A 15,981-nucleotide genomic window follows, 5' to 3' on the forward strand; every position below is an offset into this window, starting at 1 on the left:
ACTGTTGTAGAAAATTTTTTTAATAGGCTTAGAGAAAGATGTTTTCCAAATTACTGATTTTTTTAAACTAATACACCTCTTCATCATTTTGTGATTCTGCTGGACAACTAGGGCGTTTTAAATGGATCTCAATCTTTAGAAATTGTGGCTTAGAGTCCTAGACTCCTGGAGTGCGCACCTTTGAGCTATTCTTGGTATTTCCTATGGTCTACCAAAAAGTGAATGCTCATACCCAGAAGGCAGCATAAGCTAAGTGAAACTTCAAACATTTTTATTTTTGGTTGGAATTATATCAACTCAGTTTAGAAATGGTATCTCACACTGATTATTAAGGTCTTTAATTTCCAAAATGAAAACAAAATTTGATATAAGAAATCCAATTTATCAAATGAATTCTTTCAAAAGGGGTTTAGCAACAAGTGACAAATAGATTGAAACCCCTCATCTACACCCACAGAATTAAGAACTGACAGAAAGAAGAGGCAAAAATATTATGTATGGTTTTAGAGACAAAGAATAGAATGAGCAAACATTTCATCCAAGATTTCTGGATGATTTCTGACGATTCCGCTGGGTACCAGCTGCCTTTGAACACAGATCTGCCTGATGGAGTCATAGGCACACTCCTTGAAAACCACAGAACACCCAAAATAACAATGACCAAGACAGAGATACCTAGAAGAAAACAAGCCAGGGCCACTGACAGTATCGTGCATTTGAATGACTACATGGTCATATAAGAAGCTGTCAATCCAACCAAAAAAACAATCTCCACAAAATGCTTTCTGCATATTTACTTGTAAATCTAAAGGTAGAGAGACTAAGGGCCCTAGCAGCCAGGCATGAGCAATGAGACTTGGTATATGAATTTAAAAGTTTATTAGCCACAGGAAAAAAATGATTCCTTAAAATCAGTTTTCATTAAGTTCCCTGTAAAACAGTAAGCTTACAGAAAATTTCTTTCTCATGAACAGAAAATCACTATGCTTTTGGTCCAAGATATGTTGGGGTTTTTTTCCTTTCTTCTTCAGATGACAGACAGATGGATGTAGCGGAATCTATGAACGAGTGTACTTGCCCCAAATGTGCAACATAAATACAGAAGCGATGAACAGAAGACTCATAACCAATACTGGAACAGGGCCACTGGAAATAAGAAAAGGCAGGCTTAGTTTCAGTAATAATACATTAATATATTTGTAATATTAAAGACTGCCTAGGGGAAAAGGGAGGGGAAAGCACCTAAGATCCGTAGAAGAATATTATTTACAACATTTAAAAATATTCCAAAAATTATTACTGTGGATATTCTGAGGGTGACAGCATTGCGGTTATTTAGAAAGGAGGAATCCTTATCTTTTAATGAAACATACTAAAATATATACAAAAAAAGGATCTAATGTCTTAGAGACACTAGTCTCTTTAATTTCGTGCATTTGATATTCTCCATAATAAAAAGTAATTTAAAAAATTTCCCAAACTCTTTAAGTGCAAGTGATCCAATTACCAAACTATTATTTCAAATTAATAAAGACCACCTTCATCGTCTAACTACAATAAACTAGGCATAACAAAGATGAATATCCCATTATAAGTTATGAAGCATTTTCAAATATATGATCCCATATGATTAACAAGCTCAAGACACAGATGAAACAAATATTAATGTTATGAAATGAGAACATAGAGCCTAAGAACACAGAGCCAGAATGGAAAGGAGGGATCTGAACTCAGGTTTTCTGATTCCACACATTGTGCTCATTTTACTGCTTTAAGGTTCCTATATTTAGGGGAGCAAACATTCTAGGCAACATTAAGTTTGATTTATATTTAGTTTACTGTAGAAAGGAAGTAGATTTTACTCATCAGCCCTTCCCTAAATCAAATGCTTTCCAGGTTGAGAATTAGTACATGGGTTTCTTAAAGTTAGAACTCCTTGATTTTACACAACCTGTCAATGCTGATGTCAGTCAAAGGCCTCGTCTTTTTGACTCCTCTTGCCAACAACAGTTTTGGAGAATTCAAGATGTCACTTCACCTCCCAGGTACACCTGGGGGTGGACACAGGAAAAGACCCCAGGAATCTTTATAATTTGGGCAGTAGAGTAACCCAGCGGAGCAGGCGGTAACAAGAGTCCACTAGTGGACAATCATCAATGCATGGAGATCCAAGTCCTTGCTACACTATTTTGTTCTTCCAAAATTTGTACAATTATGGGAGTAAACAAACTTAAAAGTACCTAGGAAGAGATGTCGTCACGATGCACTGGATCATACTGCCTTACTTTAAAGCGCCGTTAGGTAACATCAGCCATAAAGCATAAAGCTGATATGACTGTGGCCCTGTGACTCACCTTCTCCAAACATCATTTGCCTCGTCTGTAAAGTGGGGATAGTCACAGCACCTCTCTCATAGGGTTGCTGAGGTATTAAATATATTAACACACACACGGTGTAGGCTTCTAGTAAGCTCTCAGGAAATGCTACTGTTATCAACCTGAAAAAAAATTCTAACTCCCAGGAAGAGCCAACAGCAAGCTCCAGGATGGTACCTGACTGCTCCAAGACGTGGATTTGAGGATACCATTTCCCAACTATGTCCTTTCATCAAAAACCTCTCTCTCTGGTATGATGAGACTGTGGTTTATGACACTGCAAAGGAATAGCTTCTCTCGATTCCTAGGACTCACAACAGCAGCAAGCAAGCCTGGCTGCACAACAGCCCCAAGCAAGAACAAGCCAGATTCACCCACAAGAGAACAGTTGTTTCACCACCTCGAGAAGGTTTAAAATGTTGTCCCCTGGATACCCTGAAGAGCAAGGGGCTTCAAAATTTGTCTCTGAAATATTCAGAAAAATTACCTCTAACAAGGACCAAAACGCTGCCAACTCACACATCCCCAACCCCAAGAATTATTTCCTGAAATACATTCTCACCTTGTAATTCTTCGTGATAACAGGGGGAAAAAAAAAAATCAATAAATAAAACAAAACCTCAAGAATTCTAGGCAAGTCTTTCTAAATTAAATTTGTGATCTAAGTCAAGCTACTGGTCAAGTTAATTAAACTAATCCAAATAAATCTGATTGTGTCTCTGTTACCAAACAGGCAGAATGGAAAGAGCATGGAATTTAACAGTCCCAGAATATCTGGCTCCAGCTCTTGCTGGCTGTTTGTCTTTGACAAGTAGCTTTGCCTCTCTGAATCTGAGCTTCTGAACCTGAGGTGCTATATGAATGAGAGCTGCTGTCATTATTCCAATTCCTCATCCACTGGATTCAGTCAGGAAACAGCTGTAAGCAGTGGTGTCCTAGAGCCTACCTGGTCAGAAACCTGTGGGATTAGGTTTCACAGTACCAGAAAGCGAGGTGAGGCGTGGGGACAGGGCTTCCCCGAGATGCCCATATCCCATCACCTAATGAGCATTCCCAGGCCTAGAACTTGGGAAGTGATACGGGTCCAGTCACCACCCACCAACGACAAGGAGGCCAAAGAACTTTTGGTAACACAGCCTAATGCAGAAACTCCCATTAGACTGCAATAATATCAGCCTATGCCTCCAGGAGAGCTTTGAAAAATCACCTAGCTCCTATTCAAATGGTTACTCCTCTATTTCTCAGTGTGGGACAAGAACACCAAATGAGCAATTTCACCTAATTAAACTGTTTTCCCTCCAGTTCTCTCTATTCCCATCATTTATTCTGACAGAGCTACATGAAGATGTTCCCTTGCTTTCACTCAAACCATGAACAGATGTCATTCCAGGCCCTAAACTAATTGGCTGCTATATGGACAAACCAGACCCCGCCCACCCGGCACAAAGGAAGCTGCTGTGTATTACAAATCTCATCAAAGCAAACACCACTGGTGGCAGAGACAGAGTGCTGCCAAAGGGCTCTGTGATTCTGGACAGAAACACAAGGTCTGCTCCCAGGACTTACACTTTGAGCCCCGGTGAATCTTCTGTGTAGAATCGCCACATCCCCCCAGTGCCTGCTGAGGTGGTGCGGCCTGCGCTCCTCGTTCCGCAGCTGGCATTTTTCCTGTGAAGAGAAAAAATGTGACAAATGGCCTGTTCTTGGAAACCCTTGTCAGAGCATCATAACATATGCTACCATTACACTGGGAAAGAACCAAAAAATTAACTTGTCCTTTGCTAATACCCCCTTGCTTTTGCTTGCTTTTACTCCACTGATCATAACCACTAAGAACTGAGTGCCCACCATACACTGATGCATACAATAACCCAGAAAAGTACTTACCATCTCCATTTTATAAATGAGGAAAATGAGGCTCATAAAGGGTTAGGCAAAGTGCCGAGGGCCGCACAGCCAGCAGGCAGCCACGCTCGGCTGTGGACCCAGTTCTGACTTGAGCCCACCCACTTGCTCACACATATGGGCACCTCATTTGGACAGTGCACTTCAGTTTCACTTCACATGTATTTTTGTGAAGTCAAGTAAAAAACTCCTGCTTAAAAATACCCTGAATCCCTATTACCTGATTTTTAAATGACTACTTTAAAATGTTTTTAAATTACTGTATTTTCTACAAAAAAGACAAAAAACATAAGTTGTAATTGTAATCCAAGTCTCAAAACAGTATATATTTTATGAAATATTATTTTGCAATCTGTTTTCATTATTTTGATATACTGACTATAGATCCTGGACAGAGGTAGGATGTGAAAAAAATGCAGGAAACACCCAACCAGAACTTGTCCCTCACAAGGGGATCAAGGCTTGTGAAGTGAGCCGTGTGGCGCAGGCAGCCCTGGCACACAGAAGCAGCGAACAGCACTAATGCCACTGACCAGGAAGGATGCCAGGGAATCCTTTCCCTCCTCTCCTTGGTCACTAGGAAACCCTCCCCAACAGCTATTCTCCCACACAGCACTCCTCCAATCCCACTTCTCATTTCCCCTCAGTGCAAAACTGGTACCACGTAAAAATAAGTAGTAAGTATGAGACAGGTCAGAAGAAACCTTCAGCCCATTTACCACCAACTCAGAAATTCTAGGGAAGGGGAAAGGAAGAGAGAGAAAGCCCTGTCCCGTCACCACCCCTCGCCATTAACCGAATCCCAACACACCCTCCCTCAAAATCCCATTCCAGTTATCCGTGGACTGCTGGTTCTGGATTTTTGAAAAAAGATGGGCAAACAGGGAGAAACCAAAAGTGAATACCCTGTCCCCACCGTCTCTTCTTGCCTCCCAACTCTGGTTCCTAATCCCCACCTCACCCTACCACAGACTTGATTCCACACTCTGAATGCAAGAAGCACTGGCCTAGAGCTCAGGGAGGCTGCCCTGCTGCATGGAGTGGGAGAGTGGAGTCCCGGTTTCAGTGTGGGCTCCAGCAAAAAGAGCTGTGTTCATGCTAGAAATCTAAAAACAGTTAGTGTCAAACGATGATTCTGATGTACTGTACTATAAAGATTACATTTCAGACACATTAATTATGGGCTACATGGTCACCTGGGAACTTCTAACTCCATCTGTATGACTGTTTCTATGGGAAAACTGATTGTAAACTGTACAGGGATTTACAGAGTAATTCATACACTTACAAGAGCTTTCACACACACAGATACACATCATCTAATTGGTGGAGTAGGTACGTGAAATTTTCCTCGTTCATAAAAAGGAACTTGAGCTAGATGATAACCCCAGTGTGGACATAATAAGTCATCGGCTGAGCCAAGACTAGGACCCAGGTACTTTCTACTATTCCCACACCCACCTAACTCCAGTTCCTGTCTTCAAAATCTCCAGGAGCCCCCAAGGAATCAGTCTGTGCTCTTTGAAGATTTCTTACATCTGCTGGCACACAGACATAGCAGAGGATTCAGGCCACCTAGAAATACCAAAAATGTACTCAAAATACCTCCCATCCCCCCTATTGGGAAGCTAGGTAGAAGTTAACAGAGCCCATTTTAATCTCCTAAATTTCTTTTTGGGGTCTATTTTACCCTTTCTTTCTGGCCACTGTGTAACTGCTCCCTCCTCCTATACCCTAACGCAATGGTTTTCATAACCAACCTTGAACATACTTTGTTCTAACATGGTGGTCTTCTGGCTGTTCCTCAAAGAAGCCAAGCTCATTCCCACCTCAGAGTCTTTACACTTAACTATTCCTGTCTAGGAAGCCTATTCCTCCCCGGACCATTGCATAATTTGCTCCCTTGTCTCTTTTAGGTCTCTACTCACCTGTCACCTACTCTGAACACCCTATCCTCACCCACCCTCTAGTCTCCACACAACTTTATTTTTCTTCTTGGCCTTACTGCCTGAAATTATCTATTTATTTGCCTTGTTTATGGTCTCTTACATTGGAATATAAGGTTCATGAGGTCAAACCCTGACTAGCTTGTCCACAGATACAGCCTCATGACTGGAACAGTGCCTGGCATGTACCCTCAATAACTATTTGATGACTTCCTTAATACCCCAGCTAGTCCATCACCTTACTATGCCTGATTCCCATTAATCCTGAACACTAGAGACTGTCATACAGAGTGAAGTCAGAAAGAGAAACAAATATCGTATATTAATGCATATATGTGGAATCTAGAAAAATAGTGCAGATGAGCCAGTCTGCAAGGCAGAAAGAGACACAGATGTAGAGAACAAATGTACGTACACCAAGGGGGGGAAGTGTGTGGGGGGGTGCTGTGATGAATTGGGAGATTGGGATTGACATGTATACACTAATACGTATAAAACAGATACTAAGAACCTGCTGTATAGAAAGAAATTCAAAAAAGAAAATCTTGAACACTGAAGCATTTTAAGGCTTTACAGTTTACATGTGTTATTGCTCCTTTTCATCCTAGCAACTTCCGTTTATCCTGTAGTAACAGAGCAAGGACTCTAACCCTGGCCTGACCTTAAATCCCATAGTTACTTCTCAAGGTTCTACTTCTATTACCTCATTGAACATGAGACAGAATGCAAATCTGTGGACTACATAATCCACAGCACTATTATTAACTGTTAGCTTCAACTTTTTCTTACAGACTCACAAAGAGGGAATATATTCTTGAACAGTCAATACCTATTACATTACACTCATGAAGTAACACTTAGAAGAGTGCCAAGATTCTAGATGGGAACTCTGTAGGGTGTCTCAGTACATAGAACCATGGTCTTTTGAGTTACACTGGCCCCAGCGGTAGTGAATTCTAAAAGACATCAACACCCCCAACTTGATAAGCTGCATCTGTCCTCAAATGTTTGTTTCTCCATTTCACTTGTGCAGCAGTTACTTCAATTTTATTTATTAAGTAAATACTTGTTTCATTTATTTGATAAACACAAGATTTCTCTTTTTTTTAAGAGTTTTCAGATGATCAAACTTCTCTGCCACAGTGTTACCAATTCTCCTTAACTAGACCCACTCCCCAAGGAACTGTACCGATAGGACAGGTTTTCCATTCCAGCACAAAGAATCTTTGAAATCCAGGGTGGGAACAAGACAGCACCCCAGGCCCAAATAACCTACACCACAGCCTGACACACTTTCCAGCTGGTCCATCCCAGCCTTACCTTGAACATCTTGATGACAGGGAACTCACAATTATTCAGGGTCATCTTAGCATTTCTCACAGTTCTACTGGAATTGTTTTTGCTCTGTGATGAAATCTGTCTCATGTAAGTTCAAATAATCAGTTTTAGATTTACCTACTGTAGCCAACAAGAGAAGTCTCATCCCTCTTCACATCCTTGAGAATAGTTTTTGTGTATCTCTTCAAGGTCTTTTCCTCTCTAGATAAAACCCCCACTGGTTCCTTCAAAAAATCCCAAGATTACAGGGTGGCTTGATTCCTTCCCTCACTCATCATTTATTGTGTCAGCCTTATGGTAGGATAGAGCTGATGGGCAGTTTTTGTCAAAGTCTAATGAAGGAGATAAACATGGAAACATAAATGCTATTAGAAGGGTATGAACAAAATGCTTGGGAGTAAAAAAGAAGACTAGTAGCTGCTATTGCCTTTGGAGTCAGGGAAGGCCTCAAGAGGAAATAATCCCTGAGCCTAGTCTTGGAGAATATACACAAATGGCCGGAGGGGTGGGGATGGGGGGGTGTCTAGTGAGTTCAGAAAACAGTAATAAGCTCACTGTTGCTGGATCACAGGAGAGAGAGAAGAGAAGCAATTAGGCTGGGGGGAAAAAAAAACCCACCACCAAGAGCTTTGGTAACCCTCTCCCCCTCCCCACCGTGTTTAAGTTCAGCAACAAGAAACTAACCAGCAGTGTGCCAGAATCAGAGCAGAAGATGCGTTAGAGTGGAAATGATCTGGAGAGGAGGCGAGTTAGGTAGAAAATTCTCTAGATGTGAGAAACTGAGGGCTAAACTGAGGCAGTAGAAATGGAGAAGGAAAAAACGGATGAGAAGTTCTTCATGTACAATATAAACGTACTGGATAAAGACAGCATTAAAAGAATCCAAGATGAGTGAACGAGTTTACAGCAGTGCTTTATGGACGTAGGGAGATATAATTGGCGGCGGGAGCTGAGGTGAAAGGAAAGACTGAGCTGCGCATTAGACGAGTCATGTTAGACCGAGTGTATATGGGACTTCCAGATAGAAATGTGAGTGGAGAGCTCAGCTCTAAAGACACCATTTTAATGACATCGGTTTTCTCAATGCTATGACCTTACTCCAGTTTAACTTTCCTTTTTCAAGAGTGGGACTCAAAGCTGAGCAATGCGAAGAAAATATTGCCTCCCTCTCGAGACGCAAAAGACCAAGAAGTCTTTAACTATCCCTACGGTCACATCACAGGCAGCTAACTCGTTCTGCCCTTATGAATCTTAACATCCCGGGATCTCCTTCTCAGGACCAACGAATTCTTGGGTCCTGTCCCTCGGAGCCCACAGCCGAGAGGGTCGCAAGATCCTTACCTCTGCCGGACTGTGGATCCCGCCGCCCGGGCGGCCACTGCTTTGCTGGGAGAGCGCCCTGAGGAGCCCACGTTAGTACCACTGGGGGTCGGACCAGGCTGTAGAGGGAGACAAGGAGAGAGACTGGTGAGCGCCGCCGGCCGGCCCCCAGACCCCAGGCTCTGACGGCCGAGACCGGGACATGCACGGGGGGCTGGGGAAAACAAGGGAGCCGCGGAAGCAGGACAAAGCGTAAGGCAGGAATCTCGGCGCCTGGGAGAAGCCGGGACAAGGAGGGACGGCTGGGGCCACAAACCATGCTGGAGACAGGAGGGTGGCAGGAAGCTGAAGTGGACAGCGGAGAAGCGGTAGAGACCGGCGGCCGGAGGGATTGACTCAGGTCCCGCCCCCAGACCTGCTGGCAGGGTCCTCGCTGACTCCAGGGACGCCTGGGCTGTCCTACGATATGCCTGTAGGAATTTTGCAAGAGGAGACCCTGTGAGCTGCTGTATGGGAATTACAGACCTCATGTATTTTTCCTTTGGATCACATCGTCCTTCCTAGAGTCCAGTCTCAACCAATGGGAGGATCTAGCCATGATGAGACGAGAAATTTACTCCGGCAGTTACTAGGCACCTACATATTTGCGCTGACGTGACCTAACCGACGCACGCGCCGCGGGGCGTGGTGGGTCCCCGTCTTGGGCCATCTGGGAAGCTGGAGGAAGGAGCATGCGCGGAAGCGTTTAAGCGTGAGAGGTGAAGGTGCGGCTCCCGGGCTATGGCGGAGGAGCAGGGCCAAGATGAGGACCTGGGTCCTAAACCGTCCGTGTTGTTTCTGCACCCGGACCTGGGTGTGGGCGGCGCCGAGCGGCTGGTTGTAGACGCAGCCCTGGCGCTGCGGGCGCGCGGATGTAGCGTGAAGATCTGGACTGCGCACTACGACCCCGGCCACTGCTTCGCGGAGAGCAGCGAGCTGCCGGTGCGCTGCGCCGGGGACTGGCTGCCTCGCAGCCTGGGCTGGGGCGGCCGCGGCGCCGCTATCTGCGCCTACGTGCGCATGATCTTCCTGGCTCTATACGTGCTGTTCCTTGGCGACGAGGAGTTCGACGTGGTAGTGTGCGACCAGGTGAGGTGGCCACGACCGGCCCTCGCCGCCCCTCTTTTTCTCACTACGGAGCGCGCGCCGCATGACCTCTGCTGACCTCTCCCTCTCTGTGGTTCGGAAAGATCGGAACTGATCTGGAGAGATCAAAGTGGGAGTGAGACTGTGGTTCTCAAACTTTAGTGTGGACCCGTTAAAGTGGCAGATTGCTTGGCCCCACCCTCAGGTGTTTTCATCCTGGGCCCCTGAGGTGGGGCCCCGAAATCTGCATCTTCACTGGATCATCGGGAGATTCTGAAGCATATGGGCCTTGGTGCTCTCTCTAAGAAACGCAAGCATTAGAAGTCAGCCTTCAGTCATGTTTTGTATGTCTTCCCTGTTTTGCATTATTTCTCTTAACACTAGTTCCAAGCCACATGCATCCCACTGTAGCATTTGCTGTCAGGCCACTCCGCTCCTCAGCAGTGTCATGTGTTTAATAAAACCCTAAGCTAAACATGTCATGTCTCTATTAAAACTTTAACATGGCTCCCCATTAGTCTTTGGAGAAAAGTCCAGGTTCTTTACCTTGGTAGATAATGTCCACCTGGATCTGGGCTCTAGCTATTCTAGACTCTTTCTGTGTTTTGTTTTTTTATCCCCAAAAATATTTATTTTAAAAAGTAACACTCAGGACTAAAAATTCAAATAATAAGAAAGACTAGAATGTAAAAGCCCCATTCCAGTTCCACTCCCTAAAGATAGCCACTGTTAACAGTTTCTTCTGTATGCTTTCAGAAATTGTCTGTGGCTATACCAGCATATTATGTCTGTTCATAGACATATTTTATTTGTAATAATTAGGATTATGACACACCTACTATTGGACAACTTGCTCTTTTTCACCAAAAATTTTTACTTGAGACATCCTTTACATATCAATATTAGAGATTCACTTCTGGCAGAAACTGTCTGCCAGCTTTCTGTATTCTTAATAGTGGCTGGAAAATTTGCTTTTGTTTGACTGTACCATCATTTATACATTCTTCTGCTAAACGACAGTATCAGTGTGACCAGTTTTTGTGAATAGATCAGTGTTGTAATGAACATCTTTATGCCTTTTTTTTTGTACTTCTGCAAGCATAGCCTTTGAAATTCATAATAATAAAATTGGTAGGTCAAAATTGGTAGGTCAGAGTTGTACATCTTAAATGTCAATAGCTTTTGCCAAATTTGCCTTCTGTCATTCTACTGTTCTGTCATTCTACTCTCCCACAGTGATAGAGCCTGTTACTCCATGCTTTTGTTCACATTGGATGTTATCAGCATTTTAATCTTTGCCAAACTAATAGGTGGAAATGGCATCACGTTTGTATTTGTATTTGTTTAATTATTACTTCTGAGTTACTTTTGATCATCCTTGCTTGTGTACAAGCTATTTCTTTTTGCGAAACGTGGACATTTACCAAATATCCTGCATGTGTAAAATTAGTCAGTAAGCATGAGGCAGCTGAGACTGTAGTGGATAGAGAAAAAACCGAGCTTGGAAGTGGGAGACCTGAATTCAAGTTCCATATCAGCTATTTTCTAAGTAGCTTTGGATAAATCCCTCAATATCCCTAAAGCTCACCTTTTTCAGGTGTTAAGTGAGCCGGAGATTGACTTGTAAAGATTACCCAACAGGAAAGTCTCTAGTAATGATTATGGTTAACATTTCAATAAATACTGAGAACATAGTGTGTACTAAATTCTTACACGTTTTACAGTGCATCTAAAAATGACAAAAACTATATGGGTTTTTTTTTTTAACTGGAATTGTCACCAATTTACAGAAGAAGAAACTGAGGCCCAGAGAGAGAGGTATATTACTTGGTCATGGTCACACAGCTAGCTAGTAGAGCTGAAATTCAAACCCTGTCAATCTTGATTCCAGAGCCTACACTCTAAACTACTATAGTTCATTCATTCACTTCCTTAGGACGAGGAAGATACTGGAGTGGCTCTGTCCAGTGTGGTATCCACTAGCCATAGGTGGCTGTTGAGCACTTGAAATGTGGCTAGTCTGAACTGAGATGTGCAGTAAGTGTAAAATACACATCTGATTTTAAAGATTTAATGTGAAAAAGAAAAAAACAATAGAAGATCTCATCAACATTTTAAGTATTAATTACATTTTGAAGTGATAGTATTTTAGATAAAATACATTAAAATTAATTTAACCTTTAAGAAGTTGTTAGTGTAGTGACTAGATTTTTATTTCCATTGGACAGTGCTGTTCTAGAGGAAAGCACTGGACTTGCAGCTTTAAATATTTAGCACATATCCAGAAACTGTCTGCCAGCTTTCTGTATACCAGGCATTGTACCAGGTGAGAGTCTGGGGGCACACAACACAGAACCAGACATTGCCCATGAAGGGCCCACAGACTAGCAGGCAGGGTAGGTATCTGTTTCTTTGATTTGGTTGAAGTTTAGTTGACCAGTCACTTCATCTGCTGTTGATTTTTGCTTTGGCTAGGTGTCTGCCTGTATCCCAGTGTTCAAGCTGGCCAGACGGCGTAAGAAAATCCTGTTTTACTGTCACTTCCCAGATCTGCTTCTCACCAGGAGAGATTCTTTTATTAAACGCCTATACAGGGCCCCAATCGACTGGGTAGAGGAATACACCACAGGCATGGCAGACTGCATCTTGGTCAACAGCCGGTTCACAGCTGCCATTTTTAAGGAAACGTTCAAGTCCCTGTCTCACCTAGACCCCGATGTCCTCTACCCATCTCTGAATATCACCAGCTTTGATTCAGCTGTTCTTGAAAAGCTTGATGACATAGTCCCCAAGGGGAAAAAATTCATACTCCTCTCCATCAACAGATATGAAAGGAAGAAAAATCTGACTTTGGCACTAGAAGCCCTAGTAAAGCTGCGTGGAAGATTGTCATCCCAAGATTGGGACAAAGTTCATCTGATCATTGCAGGTGGTTATGATGAGAGAGTCCTGGAGAATGTACAACACTACCAGGAATTGAAGAAAATGGTCCAGCAGTCTGACCTAGGCCAGTACGTGACTTTCCTTCGGTCTTGCTCGGACAAACAGAAAATCTCACTCCTCCACGGCTGCATGTGTGTGCTTTACACACCAAGCAATGAGCACTTTGGCATCGTTCCCTTGGAGGCCATGTACATGCAGTGCCCAGTCATTGCTGTTAATTCAGGCGGGCCCTTGGAGTCCATTGTCCACAGCGTCACAGGGTTTCTGTGTGAGCCTGACCCAGTTGACTTCTCAGAAGCAATAGAAAGGTTCATCCATGAACCTTCCTTAAAGGCCACAATGGGACTGGCCGGAAGAGCCAGGGTGAAAGAGAAGTTTTCCCCTGAAGCATTTACAGAACAGCTTTACCAATATGTCACCAAGCTGCTGGTATAATCAGATTTTTTTCAGGTGTTTATGCTGTATTCATTAACATCACATTTGTAGATTGTTGACCCAGTTTTGAAACCAAAGAAAAAAAGCCTAGTATCTAGGGCAGAAGAGATTTTTTTTTTTTTAACATACTTGAATCTTAAATCTGAATCACCTTCCTGTACCCCCATATCTCCCAGTCTGCTTTTTTAGAAAAAAATAGTATCTTTTAGGCTGTAATAATTCTGAGTCTTACCAATGTTGATTAAGATATAAATATGGTACAATTTCACATTCAGCAGAATATTTTAATTATATGTTCTCTAGATTGTTGCTGTACGAATAAATTTTGAGTTATTTTGTGCCTTATTTGGTTTTAACACTTTAAGTGTATCATCATCAAAGTTGATTAATTTGGCTTCATAGTGTAATGAGAAGACACTTACTGTAGTTTCCAGAATCAGTCCACCTCAGTGTTCAGTGACCTCTGTTAGGAAATTTTTGTTAGTCATACCTTTGCCTGGATCCATAGCGAGAATGCTTTGTATTTTTTTTTTTAACAAAGATGATTTGTTGTGTTTTTGCATACAGACATGACAATAAATGATGTTTATCATAGGAAGAGATAAAATACTAGATTTTGGCCTCTGTGATCTATGGTGGTGGTGTTAGGACTGTAGACAGCCAAGCCTGAATCAGAAACTAGAGTTAACTGGATATTGGAATGAATGGCTATTGTCACGTGTGCAGTGTGCATCTTGGTTAGGGTTTGTTTCCTAGTGGTATCTGAGTCATTAGCTTCATTAATATTTGTGTTTTATTAAGTAAGCGCCTGCTAAGTGTAAGAGACAAGTGCTTTTTTTTTTTTTTTTTTTTGCGGTATGCGGGCCCCTCACTGCCGTGGCCTCTTCCGCCGCGGAGCACAGGCCCTGGACGCGCAGGCTCAGCGGCCATGGCTCACGGGCCCAGCCGCTCCGCGGCACGCGGGATCCTCCCGAACCGGGGCACGAACCCATGCCCCCTGCGTCAGCAGGTGGACTCCCAACCACTGCGCCACCAGGGAAGCCCGACACAAGTGCTTTTTATCCTTCAAGGCCTGCCTCATGCCACTGCTGTGAAGCTTTCCTTGACCCTCTACCCAGCTCCCGAACTGGAAGTGACCTTCCCCTTCCACTTTCTCTGACCTTCTGGTGGCACTGACCAGTCTTAGAGTTCATTATTTACCTATTGGTCTAAGTACAAATAAACATAAAGCACTTTCCCACATATCCTTAAAGCTAAATTCATTTTTAGAAATAGCAAAGATCACTAGCCAAAGGTTCCACATTAATCAACTCTAAGAGCACAGACTTGAGAGCCTAACAGCCTGTGTGACTTCGGGCAAATTGCTTAATGTCTGGGCCTCAGCTTCTTCATCTGTAAAGTAGAGTAACTACTCTTGTACTTTCCTCATAGGGTGGTTGTGATGGATTACCATAATATATGTAAAGTACTAAAAATGGCATATAGTATGGGCTATATAAATACTAGCTATTTTGCAATTTAGGGTTATCAAAAATTAGCTCTCGAAGTTCCGTGTGGTTTCGTGCTGCACTACTATATTGTTCTTTGGGGTTCTTTAGAGCATGAAGTTTCAGGTTGTGATTTATCACGTCAGTATATACCACAGGACTATTTTATTTTATTTTATTAATGTTTAAATCACTACCAAATTTAATGTTGTCAGACTTAGTATTCATTAACATTTCATCACATTTAGAAAGACTGGATTCTTGCAGGAGCATTTTAATGAAATGAAATGACTGTACCAGTAAGGAGTTCACTAAAACGAGAGTGTCAGGTTTATTGAGTCTTTTTTGGAATGAAAAGTTCAGTTGAGTTCTCTTTCCTTTGGCGTCGTGAAAGCTTACCATCCAGTAAAGTAGCTCATCCCATCTTTTGTGGCTTGGTGCATGTATTTCTCAGGGAACTGCAGCCTTTCCAGAAAGGCCTGATGGCTCTGACCACTGGGTTTAGGACAGACAGACTCAGTCATGTGCTGAGCCATAACTGATGCTTACCCATTCCAAGCACTAAAACTTTTGCCTATTTGACCATTTTTATGCAGATCCCTCCAAAATGGGCTACCTGGGTTCATGGGCTTTAAGTTTAACTTCCCTTCATTGTCTGAGGTCCCAGCAGGTGACAGTAAGATCACAGATCTGGAAAGGATGCAAAGCCCTGCCTGAGCTTCCAGCCTCTGGTGCATCTTGGACCTAGGATGGAGCTTTGCCCATAGGAGGTATTGACAGCTTCCAGAACTAAGGTGACGTTAGGAGAAATAGAAGCATGGAAGACTGAAGTGAACTGTCCAGGATCTTAACAGTAGTAATTCTTCTGGCACTTAACTGTGGGCCGTGAGACACATATCAGACAACTCATTTCATCCTAACAGTTCTATGAGGTGTCGGTACTCTTCCCTTTTGAAATGAGTGTGGTTAAGCAGTTGCCTGTGTCACACAGCCTGGAGGGATGGGCAGCATCTCAAGGCTTTGATTCCAAAGTCCAACCACTTTACCGTTCTTCAGTCTGCCTCCACCCTGACCAAGCTCCTTGTGTGTGTATTCAGTCAAAAGTCC

At 43.0% G+C, this 15,981-nt stretch overlaps 2 protein-coding genes across 2 annotated transcripts; one reads left to right on the forward strand and one right to left on the reverse strand.

Annotated features, from left to right (window-relative positions):
* Positions 1–864: 864 nt before the first annotated feature.
* On the reverse strand, positions 865–9,288 carry SEC61B (SEC61 translocon subunit beta). The gene is made up of 4 exons (XM_082842701.1): positions 9,201–9,288; positions 8,906–9,003; positions 3,942–4,043; positions 865–1,146 (listed from the first exon to the last, which is right to left on the reverse strand). The coding sequence occupies exons 1-4, from the start codon at positions 9,201–9,203 to the stop codon at positions 1,059–1,061; spliced, it is 291 nt and encodes a 96-aa protein (XP_082698827.1). The 5' UTR covers positions 9,204–9,288; the 3' UTR covers positions 865–1,058.
* Positions 9,289–9,643: 355 nt separating this feature from the next.
* On the forward strand, positions 9,644–13,981 carry ALG2 (ALG2 alpha-1,3/1,6-mannosyltransferase). Its single transcript, XM_082843418.1, has 2 exons — positions 9,644–10,012; positions 12,485–13,981. Exons 1-2 carry the CDS (start codon positions 9,665–9,667, stop codon positions 13,385–13,387), a joined length of 1,251 nt encoding a protein of 416 aa, XP_082699544.1. The 5' UTR covers positions 9,644–9,664; the 3' UTR covers positions 13,388–13,981.
* The last annotated feature ends 2,000 nt before the right edge of the window (positions 13,982–15,981 follow it).

The sequence above is a fragment of the Leucopleurus acutus genome (assembly GCF_964270905.1).
Source record: "Leucopleurus acutus genome assembly, chromosome: 7".
In the NCBI taxonomy this organism is placed as follows: Eukaryota; Metazoa; Chordata; class Mammalia; order Artiodactyla; family Delphinidae; genus Leucopleurus; species Leucopleurus acutus.

Coding starts and splice junctions, on each gene's coding strand:
- ALG2 (XM_082843418.1), top strand. CDS start 9,665: ATGGCGGAGGAGCAGGGCCAAGATGAGGACCTGGGTCCTAAACCGTCC. Junction 10,013..12,484: donor ACGTGGTAGTGTGCGACCAG/GTGAGGTGGCCA, acceptor TGCTTTGGCTAG/GTGTCTGCCTGTATCCCAGT.
- SEC61B (XM_082842701.1), bottom strand. Junction 4,044..8,905: donor GGATCCACAGTCCGGCAGAG/GTAAGGATCTTG, acceptor TTCTCTTCACAG/GAAAAATGCCAGCTGCGGAA. Junction 1,147..3,941: donor GATTCACCGGGGCTCAAAGT/GTAAGTCCTGGG, acceptor TCTTATTTCCAG/TGGCCCTGTTCCAGTATTGG.